The sequence below is a fragment of the Sarcophilus harrisii genome, chromosome 1, assembly GCF_902635505.1.
Source record: "Sarcophilus harrisii chromosome 1, mSarHar1.11, whole genome shotgun sequence".
In the NCBI taxonomy this organism is placed as follows: Eukaryota; Metazoa; Chordata; class Mammalia; order Dasyuromorphia; family Dasyuridae; genus Sarcophilus; species Sarcophilus harrisii.
In genome coordinates this window covers 570,548,515-570,568,407 of record NC_045426.1, presented here as the reverse complement: position 1 = coordinate 570,568,407, position 19,893 = coordinate 570,548,515, and the positions used below count along the sequence as shown (strand labels likewise).

The 19,893-nt window shown below is 34.1% G+C and overlaps 1 protein-coding gene across 3 annotated transcripts in view; it reads right to left on the bottom strand.

Moving 5' to 3' along the window:
- Positions 1 to 19,893, bottom strand: part of NECAB1 (N-terminal EF-hand calcium binding protein 1) — a 197,160-nt gene that overhangs the window by 3,470 nt on the left and 173,797 nt on the right. The window contains exons 8-12 of one of the 3 annotated variants that reach the window (XM_031946962.1): positions 18,042 to 18,118; positions 15,419 to 15,472; positions 10,970 to 11,082; positions 3,445 to 3,522; positions 1,698 to 1,789 (exon numbers count right to left, since the gene is read on the bottom strand). In XM_031946962.1, the coding sequence (XP_031802822.1) occupies positions 1,698 to 1,789; positions 3,445 to 3,522; positions 10,970 to 11,082; positions 15,419 to 15,472; positions 18,042 to 18,118 (414 nt within the window). The remainder of the gene's footprint in view (positions 1 to 1,697; positions 1,790 to 3,444; positions 3,523 to 10,969; positions 11,083 to 15,418; positions 15,473 to 18,041; positions 18,119 to 19,893) is intronic. The other 2 variants (XM_031946963.1, XM_031946964.1) reach the window with 2 other exon arrangements.

Sequence of the window (19,893 nt, the reverse complement as noted above, 5' to 3'; positions counted from 1 at the left end):
CCTTCTTTCTGACACTGCCACCACTCTAGTGTAGCCTTTCATCACCTTGTGTCTGGACTGTTGTAATAGTTTGCTGATGATCTGCCTGCCTCAAGTTTCTCCCTATTCCAATCTATCTTCCATTTAGCTGCTGAAATGATTTTTTCTAAAGCACAGTTCTAATCATAAATCACCTATTCAATAAACTTCCTACTGACTCAAATATAAAATCCTCTGCATGACATTTGAAGCTCTTCATAACGCTAGTTCTCTCTTACTTTTCAATCTTCTTAAATCTTACTGCCAGCTATATACTCTTCAATCCAGTGATACTGGCCTCTTGGCTATTCCATGAACATCATTCTGTTCTGGGTCTTTTTTCTGGCTATCCCCAATATCTGGAATATTCTCCCTTCTCAGTTCCAATTACTGCCTTAGTTGGCTTTTCTTTAAATCCCAAAGAAAAATTCCATCTTTGATTGGGGGTCTTCCTGTACTCAATTCTAAATGCTTTCATTCTGTCAGTTATCTGTCCTGTACATAGCTTTGTATATATTTGCTTGCTGTCTTCCCCATTAGGTTGTAAACCCCTTGAGGGTAAATATCCCCAATATTTAACACAGTGCCTGGCACAAAGTTGCTGCTTAATAAATGTTTATTGATTGCTCTTTCTCTGATATAATTGAACCAGGTGGTAAGAAGCAGATAGTGATTAAAATAAAGGACTATGCAGTCTTGTGTCAGGATTCCTAAGATGTTTCAGGTATCTTAGAGATGTGCCTCAGCTGTAAAGGTAGTACTATCTATACATTTTGTATGTGTAGTAGTGAAATGTAGAATTGTAGTACATTTACCTGAGAAATTTAGCAGCCAGTGCATTTTATTTACAGATGTATGGAAAAATCATAAAACATGAAAGTAAATTCATATTACAAGCTCTCCTCATGCCCCTATTTTATTTTCAAATCTAATTTAATTATGCCAAAGACGAACTATTTCAATCTTAGAATCTTCTTGTTCATTTGCTCTATCATTCTCACTTTTCCTTGAGCCTCAAAATTTCCAGTTATGGGTGAGTCAAATTGTGAAGCCACAAACTGATTTAACCACATGCAAGATTTGTTGTCTGATTTATACATGATATCTAGAACAAGTACCCATAATTCTGCATTCACTGATTTTGTTTCCTCTAGGTCGTGACTGAACTTAAAATTGAAATCTTACAGTTAAATAAAGATTTATCAGGCGTCAGAGATTCCATATCTGGTTTCAGGGAGAGTCTCAAGTTAGATTGAGAAGCTTGAAATTTGGGGATTATTATATATTTTAATTTTTTTCTCATTCCCTCCACATTAAAGGTTAGAAGTTACATTTCACCAGAATTCTTAAATGAAAATCTCTCAACATCATTTATAAACTCTTATCCCATGGCCTAATACTGTATAAAATTCTAGTGTGAGAGAATTGGAAAATCTCTTTATTCTAATACTATTTGATTTATATTGGGATGTAAAATAAGCCACTTTTATTTTTTAAGGAAGCATCTGTTTATGTATTCATGATAATTCTAAGAATCAGAGAAAGCCTTTCTTAAATAAGACAACTGAGTTGAAGAGAAAGGATATGAAAAAGTACTAGAGAGTATGGAGGAAAGTGATAGTACTTGGGTGATGGGGAGAGAGAATATGGAATAAGTGATTTAAAATCAGCATAGTTACCAGGAACTAGCATAGTAGATGTGAGTTCTGGAGTTTCCAAAAAATCCACATTGCTCCTTTGGAATGCCTTGCTGTAATTCATCTGAAGGTGGCTGTATAAATAATTATATGTCAGTGCATTTTCATTTAAAATTTTTTTCAAAAATAAAATAAAACAGAGGTTAAAGTTAAATGTAGCATAGGATTAACTATGAAAAGGCTGAATTCAGGATTTTTTGAGGGTCATTTGACTTGAAAGATAGTGAAAATCAAGAGAATCTGAATTCTCTAGGGGAGGTGGAACACTAGGAAACTGACTTAAACTATAGCAAGATTAAACAAGTGGAAAACATCTTGACTAAATGATTAAATATTGTTCAGGCAATTACCATGAGATTGGCAGCTAGGTGGCAAATTAGAATGCTGGGTCTAGAGTCAGGAAGATTCAACTTTGTGAGTTCAAATTTGGTCTCACTAGTTGTGTGACCCCAGGCAAGTCCCTTAATGCTGTATGCCTCAGTTTCCTCATCCGTAAAATGAGCTAGAGAAGGAAATGGCAAACCAGTATCTGCCATGAAAACCCCAAATGAAGGTGTTGGTTGTGACTGAAACAACAAAAACCACGTGATTATGGATTTCATCCTCTGAATTTTCATTTTTTGTTTTTTAAACTTGAGAAGTTTATGCTTGCAAGAAGCTAAAATAGTTGGTTTTGTGATCCTTATAGTGTATTCCATGTTTTTCTAAGTTGATGATAGATCACATCCGAATAGCCTTCTTTGTCTTATTTTACGTAGCCTGAGGGGAAAATATTTGTGTCTACACACATTAAGCTTCAAATGCTTAAAAAATGTATAATTCTATTTATGAGAGTACAACATGGTTTGCCACTCCCCCATGCTTTAACATGGGCCGTTGTCGTAGATGAAAACAAAACACCCTAGTAGCCAAAGAGGTAAGTAGTTTATCTGGGCCACTGAGTCAAGGCAGCATGTTGCCAGACCTGTATTGGAATCTTTCCAGATTTCTAAAAGGTGACAGAACTAGTACTTGTTGATAAAATTTTTGAGAACCCAGGACTTCCATAACACAGAGGCATCCAAGTAAGAGGTAGTCTGGTGCAGTGGACAGAATGTGGAAATTAGTGTCAGGGCTTGGGTTCAAATCCCTGCTCTCTTTTTATGATTATAGGTAAATTATTCTCACTTGATTTGATTTTCTCACTTGCAAAGGGATTTCACGGAGATTTCAAATTGGGTTTCAAGTCTATTCTGCATCTGACTTGAGTAAACTCACATAAGTTAAATTGTGTATGAATGGAGATGCATGTGGTTTCTGGTATTTTGTAAGAAAAAAGCTTGGGCTATTCTCATACTATATAAAACCATAAGATAGATCCAAATGATTACAAGACCAAGGAAACATTGGTGGAGAATCTATAAAAATAAGAAAATTGCACATATGAAACTTGAATTTCCAAAACCACTGGGGTTCATTAATTTCCATGTGATATTTTTACTTAGAAGCATCTGGATTGGAGGACCTAGGTAGGGTTTTGGGGTATTGATTAAAATCCAAATTAATTTATCTTTTTCAGTCATCCTTTGGCAAATTATGATTTTCTTTTACAAGCCCCATATTCCCCTTCTTTCATATCTTATAGCTGTCCATTCCTATACCAGATAATAGAAATTATTTTCCCAGTGCTTGTGAAATCACATCTACTTTTTTGTTTTGTGCATAAAAACTGAACTTGTTCTTAACTTACCTATTCCACATGCTGCTATTCTCCCAGAACTCATAAACTATAAAGCGGGATTCCTTTGAAAGCTTCTGAATAGAAACACTGAATTAAAAAAGAAAACGGTAAGCAGGATTCAAAGAAAACCAATTTAATATGTCATAATCGCAGTTCATATATACTTAGAATTCTTTGGTGCTTAAAAAAATCTTGCCAGATAAGCACAGCAAAATAATCTCATTTTATGTGTACAAAAAGGTTTAGGGAAGAGAATTTCAACTATGGCATGTGGATGAAAATTAAAATATTCTGCTTGAAAAACTGTTAAAGATATCTTTGACTTTTTTAACTTGAATTTTTGGAATCAGAAAAGCAGTATGTGGTGGTGTGGATAGTATCCTGATGACCTGAATCGTGCATTTGACATCTTAGCTATATAACCAGATGATGTGTATTTAACTGCTCAGTACCCAAATAAACTCTAAAAAGATTACAAATTAAAGTTAATACGCATCTGTGGAAGGAATATAAAACATGAAAGTTCAGGTTAAGAGAAATTAATGAATTTTTCAAGTTTAAACATGGTAGCTTTTAGACTTAAATTAACGGAAAGTAGCTTAGATAGACCAAATTAAATCAAGGAATTAGTACTCCATTGTTGGAAAATTGACTACCATGTTTTGAGTCAGGCTTGATCAATTTAGCTCAAATGGTGTTAACTTCATTAAATATATTGATAAAAGTATACGGAGACTTAACTCAAATCCTTCAACTCCTAAGGTTGCCTTTTGTTCCTATTAAAGGAACAGTGTGATAGTGTCTGAAGAAAATTATGGTTTTTTTTAATTGTCATGAATTCTGAATTTTAAAATGGGCCTCACTGCAATATAATTGTCTGGGAGACAGCATGTCCTCAAGATCTTAAATATATGGCTTCCTATCCATTTTCACAAGCTTCAAATACAAAATCTTCAAGATAGGTGAAAGCTACTTGGTCCTAGTTCACTATTAAGTACTTTGTATACATTAGTCATCAGTGAAGAAAAAAATTAAAATTAATTAAAAGCCATAATAAAATCCTGAAATTGAAAGCCTTTGATCGCATAAACAAGCATATTTTATAATTAGGCTACAATTTATATCTGTTCAAATGTCTTTGTTAACTCAATGATGTGACTATTCCAGCCAGTAATGTAGAGCATAATCCATGACTGCCAGCTCATTTTGTGTGACTAGTCAGTCAGGAAACATTAAACATTCACTGGGTCAAAGGAAGACGCCGTAGTATTGGCTATGTGTGCAAAGGTGAATAAGACATGAGTACTGCTCTTAAGAAGTTTACAATTTAGCTAATAAAAATTATAAATTAGTCAAAGTTAAAATTTGGCTAGAAAAATCTTAGAAAACACTAAGCAACTATGTACCAGACACTGTGCCAGGTGCTGGGGATATAAAGATCAAAACAAACCCTACTCTCTTGGAGTTTTATGTTCTAATGGAAATACTTTAGATCCAGAAAGATGTAACTGAGCCCAACTCTGCCGTTTTATAATTGAAAGTCCAGAGGGAAATGACTTTACCAACATCAGACAATGCCAACCCACAGAATCTCCAAGAATTCGAAAAGGCTTCAGAAGTCATGTAAATACAAACTCATGGAGCCAAGAGTCCCCTCTAGGGCAGCTAAGGAACGCATTTGGGCCTGGAGCCAAGACCTGAGCTCAAATTTGGCCTCACTTGTTAGCCATTTGGCAAGTCATGTAACTGTTTACCTCAGTTTCCTTATCTGTAAAATGAATTGGAGAAGGAAATACTCCAGTATTGTTGGCCAAGAGAATTCCAAAATGAGGTCACAAAATGACTAAGCAATAAGAGTCAATTTGAGAGCATCCCCAACAAGGGATTATCCAGCTGTCTCTTGAAATCCTTGGAGATCTTGGACTAGAACTAGAACTAGGGAAGTTTTTGCAGGGTGGGATACCTGTTCCCACAAAGCTCCTTAAACAGCTTTACCTCTCAGTATACTAATTCTCATCTCAAAAAAAGGGGGTGCTGCCCAGAGCTGTTTCCTGGCCATTGCTTCCTGTAAATAACCAGGCCTTGAGATGTCAGGAAGCATAGCCTTCCTCATGGCTTAGTTTAAGCATTGGTTCCTTAAACAATATCCTCTTTTGTTACCCCAATTTCTCAAGCTGAGGAGATCAGAACTTCTCCCAAACTGCTCTTTGTTTAAGAATTTTGTTAGGACTATTTTATTTTCAAATTATTTGTTAATCAAGGTATCACCTAACATTTATTATAGTCTTAATCTTTTTTAAAAAAATAAAACATTTAGAAGTAGCAAAGTAGTGTCATGGAAAGAGCAGGGTCTGAAGAACTGGCAGAATCCAAAGCTATTATCTACCCCTTAACTAGCTGTGTGACTATGGTTAAATCACTTCATATCTTCAAGACTTGTAATTTACTTTTCTGTGAAATGAGGATAATTAAACTTGTATTTTAGTGATTATAAAGAAAAAGTAACATAAAATGTCATATAAATGTGAATTATGTATCATTCAAATGTTTTTCACCTTTAAGATTAATGTTCAGAGATTTTCAATTTTTGGAAATTTTATAGAAGTGATTTGAATAATGCAAAAATGATTATGATGTAACATATGGGTCATTAACATGCTTAATTAGAAAACAGTTTTATAGTTTAAAATACTAAAATATTGAAATATTTTTTATTGCAATGTATTGTCAGTGGAACTTTTTTTTCCATCCATTTGGAATGTTGGCGACTGGTGACAGTCCTATAAATTGAATATCTAAATAATATTTGCTTTTAAGGGTTAGGTTTCTTAAAAGATAAGAGTTCATATTTTTCTAAACAAGGGCTAGGTAATTGGGTAGTTGGGAACTAGAAGTAAAAGATTATTGAATTGTCCTAAGGAGAGAAGATTCTCTTTTACATGTCCTCAATTAGTGGATAAGGTGAATGTCTCTAAAAGGAAAGATTCTTATCTTGTACTAATCATGTACTAATTTGTTCTAGTTGGGAGTTACAATATATCCTTACATTCAGAAGATCAGAAAGAGCTAGTCTTGCAAAAATAGTATGAAAGGCATTCCAGGAAACTAAATTATACACATTCCTAGAGACACTTTACATTAATTTGTAGATTAGTAAATGTAGGAACCATTTATTATCTGTATGACCTTGAGCCTTAGTTTTCTCTTTCACAAAATGAGATCAGATTCTTCTTGTTCCATGTTCCTCATGACTCTTTTTGGAATTTTCTTGACAAAAATACTAGAGTGGTTTTCCATTTCTTCAGTTCATTTTACAGAGGAAACTGAGGCCAACAGAGTTAAATGATTTTCACAGGAGATTGGATTAGATAAATTTAAATTCACTTTCATTCTATATTTTTAATTTTTAAAAATAATGTTATTTATTTAAAAGTGGCCACTAGGTGACACTGTGACATACATAAGTTTTAGAGTTAAGAGACATCGCTTCCAAATGGCCACTTGGACACGATCTGCATTGTACACATAGTGATGTCATCTAGAAACTCTTTGAATATGAAAGATAACCAATCGACCCCCTTTTCTTTCTATACTTTTCCCCGATCATTTTTAATAGAGTTTTAAATTATTGTTTGTGTGTTGGTTTTTGCCTTTGTATAGCTTTATTTTTTCTCCCAAAGACTTCTCTACTATAGGTCAGCCAGGAAAGATGTAACAAAAATGTGGATTATTTTTTAAAGCTCAGATTTACCAGGGAGAGAAGCCATTCCAAGTTATTTACTATTACGAAAATTTCATTTACTTTAGTCTTCTTTGAGTTACCTATTTGGTTCAGTGCATCATAGGATTCAGAGCTGGAATTGACCTTAGAGATCCTCTACACCAAGACTAACAAGCAGGCTGTTGTGAAAAGAATACCAGATTTAGAACTTCAAATCCCAGATCTGCCACTTACTGCCTGTGTTATCCTGAGCAAATCCTAAACTTTTTGCCTCACTCATTTAAAGTCCTTTTTAATTCTAAATCTGTGATTCTATTACAATCAGAAAAGTAAATAAGTAGAAAGAATCCTGAACTTAGAGTCAGATAATCTTTCCTCTAACACTTATAAAATGAGGATGATATCTATAGAGACATTTCACTATACACCGTCTACTATAAGGATAAAATGAGATCATGAGGTAAAGCAATGATTTTCAAACATTTTGGTCTCAGAACTCCATTTTATTCTTAAAAATTATTGAGGGCCCCTTCCTGCAAGTAACTTTTATTTATGTGTTTATATATTGGTGTTTTCCATAATAAAAAATTAAACATCTTAGTGTTATGAAAATAGAAAATAGTTTTAATCTCATGGAATCCATGAGATTAAGAAAAAAAAGTTGAAAGAGATCCTGAGAAATTTAAACACTCAAAAGATTAAAGGAAATTTGCGAAATATTAGCTTAGAGATTGATATATAATTAGAGTTTCAACTGGGGACATAATCTTTAATCCATTTTGGTATAACTGGTTGACCCTGGGTAGTCATAAGTCCTAAGAATAGCTTGTCAAAACCCAGAATTGTTATCAAAAGTCTGAATGTTAACTCTGAAGTACACTTCATATCTCTCAGATTGGCTTAAGATGATAGTAAGAGATAATGATAAATATTGGAAGGGGATGTGGGGATAGTGGGACACTAATAATATTGTTGGTAAAGTTGTGAGATGATTCAACCATTCTGGAGAGTGATTTGTATCTATGCCCAAAGGGCTATATAATTCTCCATAACCTTTGATCCAGAAGTCTTATTACTGGTCTATATCCTAGAGACCATAAAAAAGAGAAAAGTTCTCACATATTCAAAAATGTATGTAACAGATTTTTTTTTATAGTAGCAAGGAACTGGAAATTGAGTGGATGCCCATCAACTGGGGAATGGCTGATTATGATATATGAATGTAATTGAATATTATTGTTCTATAAGAAATAATGAGCAGGCTGATTTTAGAAAAGCCTGGAAAGACTACATGAACTGATGCCAAGAGAAGTGAGCAGAACGAGGAGAACATTGTATACAGTAACAACTTGTGATGAAAAGTGCCATCCACATCCAGAGAGAGAGAGAATTTTGGAGACTGAATGAGGATCAAAACATACTATTTTCAACTCTTTCGTTGTTGGTTGGTTGGTTTTTTTCTTTCTCACGGTCTTTTCCCTTTTGGTCTGATTTTTCTTATACAACATGACAAATATGGGAATGTGTTTAAAAGGATTGCACATGTTTAATCTATATCAGATTGCTTGTTGTCATGGGGAGGAGGAGGTAAGAGTAAGAAAAATTTTTGAGTACAAAGTCTTACAAAAAGGAATGTTGAAAACTATATATGTATTTTGAAAAATAAAATACTACTGAGAAAAAAAAAAGTCTGAATGTTCTACTTGAAGATCATGATAAACATCTAATTTTTGGTATTTTTGTTTTGAGGTCAAAACTTCCTCCCCCAATTCAGATTGTTAACTACAATTGGGTTGGAGATTTTGCAGAGTTTCCTGAGAGGGTAAATGATTTGCCCAGGATTACAAAACTAGTATGTATCAGAAACATGGCCTTAACCCTGGCAGCTAGGTGGCTCAGAAGAAGCTATATGTTCCTTGGATAAAGTGCTGGACCAAGAGTCGGGAATATCTGAGTTCAAATCTGACCTCAACACTTATTAAAGTGATCTCATACTAGGCAAGCTATTTAATATTTTCCCTAGTTTCCTGGACTACAAAATGGGGATAATAGCATTTATCACAATTAACTGTGAAGATCAAGTGAAATAATACTTGTAAAGAATGTAGCAAGAATTCCTGATGCTTAAAAGGTGCTTTATAAATTCTTGTTTCTTTTCTGACTCTAAAGTTTGTTCTCTATCCATTATGATAGCTATTAAAGAACCGGGATTCTTGACTGAAGTAGAAGCAGCATTGCTCTTGGAGAAAAGAAATCTGAATTTGAATCTTGTCTCCATCACTTAACAGGCTATACACAGCTGTACCCATTCAGGAAAAGCCACTTAATCTCTCTCACCCTCAGTTTCTTCAGTTCTAAAATGGCAACAATAATAATAATCATAATACCTAACCCACAGGATTGTAAAGATCCATTAAGATCAGTGTTTTGCAAATGTTCAAGTGTTAATATATGTATATGTTCAACATTATGATTATTATAATCTTGTAAAAGCAGTATTTCAGGAACATTATTTCAGCTCTATGTGTAGGGTGAATTCAATTGAGTAGACTATAGGATTTCAAACTCTGTACCACACCTTTTCCATATGCCTGTTAGTTTTTCATTCTTACATGGTTCCCTTGGGTTTTGGTCATATAACACCCCCATTTCATAGATGAGAAAACTGCGAGTCAGAGAGGTTTTGATTTGCCCAAGGTCACATAGCTGATAATCAAGAGAACCAGGATTCTAAGTTGCATCTTCTGATTTTAAATCTAGCACTCTTTCAGTTGTTTGTTGTTCAGTCATTTTTCAGTTGTGTCCAACTCTTCTTGATCTTATTTAAAGTTTTCTTGGCAAAGATATTGCTATTTCCTTCTCCAGCTCATTTTACAGATGAGGAAACTGAGGTAAATAGGGTGAAGTGACTTGACCAATGTCACATAGCTTATAAATGTCTTAGGCCAGATTCAAGAATACTAATTTTCCTGACTATGAGCTTGGTGCTTTATCCACTGCACTATATAGCTGCCCTTTCTATTGTATTTTATATAATAGGTATTATACCTATTTAGATACCAATTCTACTTAATTCCAGTGCCTTCTTTCTGTTGATTTTTTCTAAATTACAAATTATAGCTCATTTGCAAATAGTTGTTTATATATTATCTCCTTCATTAAAGTGTGAGCTTCTTGAGAGCTGGGGTCATCTTTTGCCTTTTGATGTGTCTTCCTAATTTAGCATAGCCTCTGGCACACAGTAGGTGCTAACTAATAGATACAAGTTAGAAAACTTTAAGGGGCTAGTTGAGGGAATTTTCCTTTTTTTTTTTTTTTCTTTTTTTGTTGCAATTTTATAACAGCTGGAATCTTTACTGGGACAGACTGCCAACAGACATAGTTAAATTAGTTCACTTGTGGTTAAGGTAGCCCATATCTCCTTGGAACAGTTGGAATGATATCCAACTGGCCTGGCAGAATGCATATGTGAGTCTTCAATGATCTCAGACTCTTTTCTCTTTTCTTCTTTCATTCAACCCTCAGTTCTGATCCCCATTCGATTCCCCAAGCTTCCCATTTTTAAAAATGTGCAATTTATGATAAAATTGGATTTGAGACTAAGGATAGTTTAGGAAATGTTTAGTTAAAAGCTTAGGCAACATGAGACAGAAGGCCTCCAGTGTCAGCATGGTTTAAACATTAACTTTTATAAGAGCCATTTTTAAAGATGTGCCTTTCATATATCTACCCTTATTGAAGATAAAAAGAAATACTTGGCATGGACTGTCTGCCTCCCTGGCCCAGCTCTTTTATGTGCAATAGATTACTTACTGTAGGCACCCACTTTGGGAGGAAGCACTTTCCACATACTGTTTCAGAGCCAGGTGGAATTCTTCCAAGTCTTCCTCTACCACAGACATCTGACGCTGAACAAGGAGGATGTGCTGTGGGGAAGAGACCTGTGTTAGGGCATTAACTCAGAACAACTGTCACGTTTGCCTGTTGTACCTCTGCTTTCCACCCTTTGATGTTCGCTTCCAATTTCACACTTGTTTCTTAATTAGCCAGGGAGTCTTATTTGTGGTGTCTATTGCTGGTGCCTCATGGATACCCCAACTTGTAAAATGGCACAAAAGCTATCACATACAGATATAGTTTTATATATATATATATATATATATATATATATGTACATATATACACACACATGTTATATGTTTTATATAAGTATTTTATATATAATATATACATAAAAGTATATATATATATACATATTTATGCAGTGTATATGTGCAATATATTACACACATGTGTATGTGTATATAAACATATACATAACCATATACAATGTTTTATGTAGATGTGTATATACTTTATATACAGGCTGCTGCAACACAAGTTAAATTTTACTAATTTAACACTGCACATACACTCCATATAGACTTTTCCTAATCCATTTTGTCTCTTTAGGCAAGTCATCCACTAAATCTGAGAGTGAGGATCAGGCCCTACTCTGTATAACATTTGCAAAACAGCTCCAATTTCCATTTTGGTGTTTTGGGAAATTGGAAACTTTTTCAAGACTTCCTCCAGTGAAAAGGGGGAAGGCAGGAGCATATTCTGCATCCTTGACTGATTCCAGTTCAAAATTCTTTAGTATGCATATAATAGTTTGAAAAAAGTAAATTAAAAAAAATCTTCTGTGTCTCTCAAAAATAAAAGTGAAGTCTTTCTCTGCCTTCCCAATGGGACAATAGTTCTAGAGATTTTCCCTACCACCATTTATTGGTTGCTGGACTTAGACTTAGGTATTCTTAACTATCATATGTTCTGCATTACTCAGACTTGCCTATCTATGAGCAAAGAAAAGTTTAACATTAAAAACAAAACAAAACAAAAATTTTCAACCCCACAGAACATGAAATATATAAAGCTATATACTGTGCCTAAAAGCTCTGAATTCAGGTTCCGTGACTGGAATGGAGAACTTAATGAAAGCCCTCCCCATTTTTTATTTAAGAAAAAATGCCTTAGTGTATATTTAAGTCATTGAAAAAGAGCACCACATATTTAAAATCATCTTAAGAAAAAAAAAGGATTTTTTTTTCACATTTCAGGAATTTCTGAATCAGCTGCTGAGTTAAAAATCCTTCAAATCTGGCCCTGTTCTGCCTTTCCAGTCTTATACCTTACTCCCAACATGTATCCTCTCCTATCTAGTGAGACTGACTTCCTGGCTGTTCTTCAGACAAAATGCTTGATATCTCAGCTCCTGGCATTTTTTTTCTGGCTGTCTGCCATACCTAGAATGGTCTCCTTCCTCATCCGTGCCTAATGTTTTATCTGGCTTACTTTGAGACCTAATTAAAATTCCATCTTTTTCAGGAAACCTTTTCCAACTCTCTCTTAGTTGTAATGACTTACATCTCATTAATTATTTTCCTATTTATTCTGCATATATTTATTTGTATATTTTTGTTAGCATGTTTTCTCCCTCATTCAACTGTAAGCTCCTCATAGGTAGCATTGCTTTTTTTTTTTTGGGTAACTCCAGTACAATGCTTGGCATATAGTAGGTGCTTAACAAATATTGATTGATTGATTGATTGCTATGAAGTGCAAAGCTTGATCATGATGAGTTTACATCATGAAAATGGGGATTATGTTAGGAAACTCTAAAGAGCACATTGTTTATCCTAATCAATTGCAAAAATATTACTTTCAGGGCAACTTGGCCATTATGAACCTCCAGAGATAAATGGAACTAACATTTTATGTATATCCCAAAGTACTTATCAGAGCCATGAAGTGGTAAAGGAAGTAATCATTCTCTGTCTCTTATAGCTACTAAAGCAGAAGCACATATATTTTTTCATTCTCTAATATTATTATACAGTGGCACACAAGAAAAAAATGAGAAAAATCATCTTTATAGTTATTTTTAGTTACATTTTATTGACATATTTTTTATTTTAAATCAGTTAAATTTATTCCTATTTCCACCATCTTTTCTCCCCAGAAAACCATTCTTTATTATCATGAGATTTTTTTTAAAAGGAAGTATAGAAAAAGAATCAACAAAATAGACAGAAAAGATCTGAAAATATTTACAGTGATCCATAGACAGAGAACCATTTATGAAATAAAGCATGGTATTTGACTGGGCAGATATTATGGCATTATTATAATATCAGATATATAGAAATAGATAATAATATACCATATATACCATATATACCATAATATCATACCATACAGATGATGGCCTTCTCTGCCTATTTATAAGGCTGCAATTAAACATCTTTGAGTCTTAGATATTCAGATTATCTTTTATCTGTCTTATTATTCTTTCTGAATCTCAATAGTGAAAAGAAAACTGTATATATTCAAAGACAAGTGGGAGAAATAAATGAGACAATAAACCTTACAAACAATACTTTTATAACAGTAAGCTCTTATTTTTCTCAGCTGTTATGTAGCTCAGTTGGTTGTGAACACAAAGAAAAATGAAAAAAAATCTGAATGTATTTCCTTGTCCCATTCCTGAGCACTTCAATACAAAACTCAATTTTGAAACAAATATAACATTTTGAAAATTTATCGAATAAAATGTTGAAGAGAAGATATAGTACTTATTTGGACTTTAATCCATCAAAATTATTTCTAGAATTGCACATGTTTAACCATGCTTGCATCTAATGAAGGGAAGAGGGCAGGGGAGAGGGAGAAAAATTTGGAACAAAGGTTTTGCAAAGGTGATTTCCAAGAAGGAAAGATGAAAAGAATCAGGATAAAGAAATGGAGTGGGGGGTATTGTGCCCATGGTAGTACTGGAGGTGGAAGAACAACAGAAAAAATGTACATGACATTTTGTTCTTTGTATATTCTTATATCCATGCTGGTTAAAGCAGGACATGGTAAAGAAGACAGAAAAGCTGGTTTTTTGAACTGATGATTAAATTCAGAAATATCTTTTAAAAAAAACCAGAAGCTTTAGCTGAAAAGAAGAGACCCCATTCTTTTTCCATTAAGAATTTTTTACATTGTGTGGGTTTTTCATAACTCTTTTCAAGAACCTCTCTGTCCTCTAGCACCTGTACTGGGCTTTGTCCTTTCATTTACTTGTCTTTTATATCTTTTCTCATCTCACTCAGGATCTGGAAACAAGGCTGAATAGCTATGCATCCATCACTTCCTGCTAAGGTTTTGTAGTAGGATAACATATTATGGCTTAAACAGTTCATAATTCTCACTTCCTCAGGCTCCCAGTTTCAATATTTCCACACTTAAACAGGGTGAAAGTTCATCTTCCTCTGGAATAAACATGGAGATGCTATTTACACAGAACACTTCAGGGACTTCTCCGTCTGGTTTTTGTGACTGGAGCTGACTTGGCTCTCATAGGTTTTCCTTAATGAGGCACTTAAATATCATTTCCATTTGCAAGCCCCATTTGCAAAACAAATGATTCTTATACCTTCAAATGCACACATTATGTTATGGTGCTGTATGCATAGAAAATAGAAAAATCAGGCCTTCTGCTATAAAGCAGTGTCCCACCACACTGACAAACAAGGCTATAGGATAATTGACTTCATTACCAATCTCACTTGCACTCCTATTGTGATTATTTGGCCCTTATTTACCTAGACATTAACAGTGGGAAACCAGTGGATCAGATCCAAATGACTCAGGTGATATAACAACTAAAACCCTAGTGTATCTCTGATGATAAGGTGGAAAATTTGGGAGTCAATAAGTAATGGCAGGCAGGCACTTGAGGGCTCTGAATGGATAGTGCTCTAGTGAAAGTAATATAAATGAATATATTTTATATTATTATATAATTTTTATTTTATTAGTCTAAAAACATTATTCTGAGATGGGATATATAAAATTCAATAGAATATTAAGTGGATCCAAGATATAAAAACAGTTAAGAACTTTTGGGTTTAAAAATAAGACTTCTGGAGTTTCTTATAAATTTACATTTGTGATTTTTTTTTAACTGTCTTTTTAATTCTCTATGGTACCAGCTTGGCTGGACAGCTCCACTTTCTTAGCCATGTAAATTGTTTCTTCTTCATATGCTTTTCCACAAATCAATCTTTAATGAATACTTAAGGGGGCACAGATGAAATGAACCTGTTTCAGCTCATAGCTCACAGACTCTTCCAATCTTGTTTTATACTGAGATAAACAAATTTGTGAAAATGAATTAAGTCATGCATGCAAAGTAAATGTTTGTGACATTTCTGGAATTAAAAATAATATACTTACTGATTTAGTGTTTCCTTCATAAATTTCTTCCTCCAGAGGCTCAAGCTTTAGGTCCTTATGGTTAGGAGGAAAAAAAAATCATATAGCACAGGGATTAGCACTTTAATAATAATATAAGATTATACATTTGAAAAATCTTTTGGCAACATATGCTACTACAAGGATACAGTGGATTGAGCACTGAGCCTGGAGGCAGGAAGATCTAAGTTCCAATCAGGCTTCAGAGACTTATTAACTGTGTAATCCTGGGCAAGTCACTTAAGCGCCTTAATTTCCTCATCTATAAAATGAGCTAGAGAAGGAAATGTCAAACTATTTTAGTATCTTTGCTATACAGTCCCAAATGGGGTCATGAGGAGTCAGACATGATTGAAAAATCACTAGCCAGCAACAACAAGAAAGACAGACTGTCTTCAATTTCTAGAATTGATTCCTTCCAGGTTTCTTTCTTCAGCAGACAGCTTAAGTACCATTTTTTCCATGAAGTCCTCCCAATATTTCAAACTTTAATCCCTCTTGTTGACTTTTCCTTTGCACTTATCACATTTTAAATTTTAATTTTAAATTGTATATATTATACAATATATAAATTTGTATGTATATATATGTATATATATATATATATCTTTCCACTAAATTATAAACTCCATAAGGGCAGGGAATATGACCTAGATCAGTGTACACACAAAACAGATGCTTAATAAATATTTCATGAAAAAGAAGCCTTATAATCTCAAGATGTATAAGAAGTCCTGATATTAGATTGTTGGAATGAGGAACTCTTCACTCATTTATAAGCTAGACGAAAACCCTTCTCCACTAAAGTTTTCTAATGTCTCATCATGGTGTACAGTTGATCCTGGGTTCTTAAAAACAAATCAAGCATAAACTCAGGCAAGTTTTACCAAGATGGAAGAGCGTTAGTTATATGTCTGCCAAGGGACTGTGATTCACCAGTCATCTTGTGCACTTGAATCTTGGACACTATAAATAGACAATGAGTTGGACTTAAAATTGAATAGGAGTGTGTGGTCTGTATCCCTTGGAAAGTGCACGTTTCTTTAGATGGCTCCAAACTACAATTCTCTTTTAAATAGCATTATTCTTCTGATAATAGTATCTGACTGCCAGCCATGTAATATTATAAGAATTGATCTTGAAGCTTACCCAAAGGTTATCAGAAAGATACATAGTAAACTGTGTCAAATTTCAAATGAAGCATAGTATCAAAAATATATAATCGGGCAGAAATAATCATATAAGGTTGATTTTGTGAAGACCAGTTTTATCTTTATAGAACTATAGAATCTCAGAATTGGACATCCGTGGTAAAAAGCACTGCTTCTGTACATTTCTTGGATCTATTTCTCAAAGTGAAACTCTTATAAAAAACCAATATATACAACATACACATAGTTGTTTAGGTAGATAGATATAAACATATACAAATACATCCCATGAACAGACATACAATGAACAATGAATTGGAGGAGTAAAGTGTGCTGGATTGTCTTTGGAAAACTAAAATGATCCTTAACTAATAATCTTAATTTTTCTTCAAAAAAGTCTATCATTTTATAACAGTATTCTACCAATTTAGTATGGATGTGAGTTAAAAATATTGTATTCTTCTAAGAATTCAAAATTAGAATTTCTGAGAGGGAAACAGAGAAGTATGTGGTAGGTTTGATCAAGGTGTCACAGATAAGATTTAAAGAAAGACAAAGAAGTACTAAAATAAAAGATATCGCCAAAGAAACATATGATGGAAAAAGAATAGTTGGTCTTATGGGAAGAGAAAGGTGTGTAACTGTTGGATGGCCCATGTATTTCACTGATAGCCATAATGACATCACGAGACAGCAAGGAAAAACTGTTGGGCAAAACCTCTGTGGCAAACTTATGGAAAGCTATGGGCTAAGGGGATCTGCAGGAATGGATGGGCTGCTATTTGTATTATGATAGGTTGATTTTGTTTGTATTATGATAGAAACAATATTCTTCCATTTCACTAGTTGAAGCCTGCCTATCTTGTCCATATCCTTTTGAAAACCTGTCACAGGGATTTCACCTTATCTGGCTTTCTCTTGAAAGTACCCTTGACAATCTGTTTCACTTCTCTAAACCTCAGTTTCCTAACTGTAAAATGGGAAAAATAAACATCTTATTGTTCAGATTGTTTTGAGTATTAAAAAAAAACACCTTTTATTAAGCATTTGCTATGTACTAAGCACTGTGCTGCATGGCAGTATAAATACAAGTTGAAAGAAAGATATTAAGGAATAAACAAAATACTTTCAAGTGTTTTGCCAACTTTAAGTTGCAATGTAAATATTATTTATATTATTATTATTATTGAATAATAAGCTAAGAAATAGGACCTTAGGCAATGCATGACTCCCAATACAGCATCTGATTGAGAACACTATTATTTTTAGTAAATATATATGTACTGACACATTTTGAGCATCCTCAAATAAATCAGTGGAGGCCATACTACCTCAGTGGCCTGCTTTTCCTGCTCTTGTGAAAGTGCGGCTCTGATAGCCGCAGTGCAATGATGAGCATTCAGGACAGAGAGCAAACACAAAAAGAAAGGGAAAAGATAAAAGGGTGTTCTCACCTTCTTCTCCAGCCTATCAATGAGCTTCTGGAGTCTGTTTATCTGGGTCATCCACTGGTTGTCTTCCTCTAACAGGCCTGGGAAAGATAAATCATGATGACAGTTTGCTAAACTTCAAGCACAGTAGCAATACTGAAAGAACTAACAGTTTTTCTTTTACGTTGAAGAACTCAGTGTATCTGAGTTAACTTATTTTTTGTTGTTCAGTTTTTTCAGTCATGTCTAATTCTCACCCCACTTGGGATTTTCTTGGTAAAGATACTGGAGTGGTTGGCCATTTCCTTCTCTAGCTAATTTTACAGATGAGAAAATGGAGTCAAGTAGGGATAAGTGACTTGCTTAAGGCCACACAGTTGGTAAGTATCTGAGGCCAGATTTGAAGTCAGATCTTCCTGACTCCCAGCCAGCCAAGTAAGTACTCCATCATTTACCTGCCCTAAATTAACTCAATAGTTCACGTATTAGAATAGGAAAAACACATGCTTATTGGGTTATTAATTTTCCTGGGCACATTTCCCCAGATGGAATAATTTCTGAGATTCTTTTCTTCAAAACTTACTAAATCAGCTTTTAGTTTTTCAAAGGGAAAGAACAGAGTGGTGAGGAGCTTGGCAACTATACACCTAGGCAAGGACACTGCAGGAAATGAGGATGATTTGGGAAAGCATGATAATCATCATAATAACCTGGAAGGTATAAGGGGGATAGATAACTGAATTAAGTCAAGAAACCCTGGGTTCAAATCCTGTGACACTGGACAAGTAAGTCCATTAATAGAAAGACTGGAAATACCTTGAGGCACTAATTTGGGTAAATTGGCACAGTGCATTAAAAAAATTTCACAAGTCAAAGAATATAGAGATAGGATGAACATTTTTATTTCTAAGTAAAGTTATGATTTTGGCATCAATGGAGATCCCCAGCCTTTTAGTGTTTAATCCTTTTGAGTCTTAGTTTCCTTTTCTGTAAAACTGTAGTATAGCACTTACAGGATAAAATTAGATAATCTTTATACAAGGGAGAGCTGTTATCATTATTTAGCATTTGAATACAGAAGGAATTATATGTTTTGCTTGGCATATAGGATGGAGTGAGAAGGAATGAGTTGAAGAAATTTATTTATTTTAAATGTATGAAAAAAAACTTCCTAATAATTAGGGATACTTAATGGTGGGATAGGCTACCTCTAAGAGGGTGAGCTCCTTTTTTATTGGGGTTATTCAAAGGAAGACTTAATGATAGTTTCTTAGAAATAACCATTAGCATTTATACATTGCTTTAAGGTCTGCAAACTTTACTTTTGTTAACTCATTTGATCCTCACAAATTCCGTGTAAGGTAGGTACTATTATCATTTCCATTTTACAGATGAAAAAAACTGAGACTGAGAGAAAGTTAAATGATTTGCTCAAGAATATTGTAGTTGAACTCATGATCAACTATGATTTAGATTGAGATCTCTTCCAACTTTGAGATCCAATGTTGTTTAGTCATTTTTTTTCAGTCATGTCCACCTTTTTGTGACCCTATTTGGGATTTTCTTGGAAAGATATATAGTGGTTTGCCAGTTCCTTCTTCAGCTTATTTTACAGATGAGGAAAAAGCTGGGTCAAACAGAATTAAGTGATTTGCCCAGAGTCACACAACTAGTAAATGTCTGAGGCCAGATTTGAACTCAGGAAGATGAATCTTTTGATTTCAAATCTGGTTCTCCATACACCTCTCTGCCACTTATGTGAGCTTAGGGCTGATCATTATCTCTGCTTCTTCTTTCTCTCTCACTTGGACTTCCCCTTCCCTATCTCCAGCTGATTGTTTGCTATAGAACCTCAGATACATTTTAGGATCCTTTG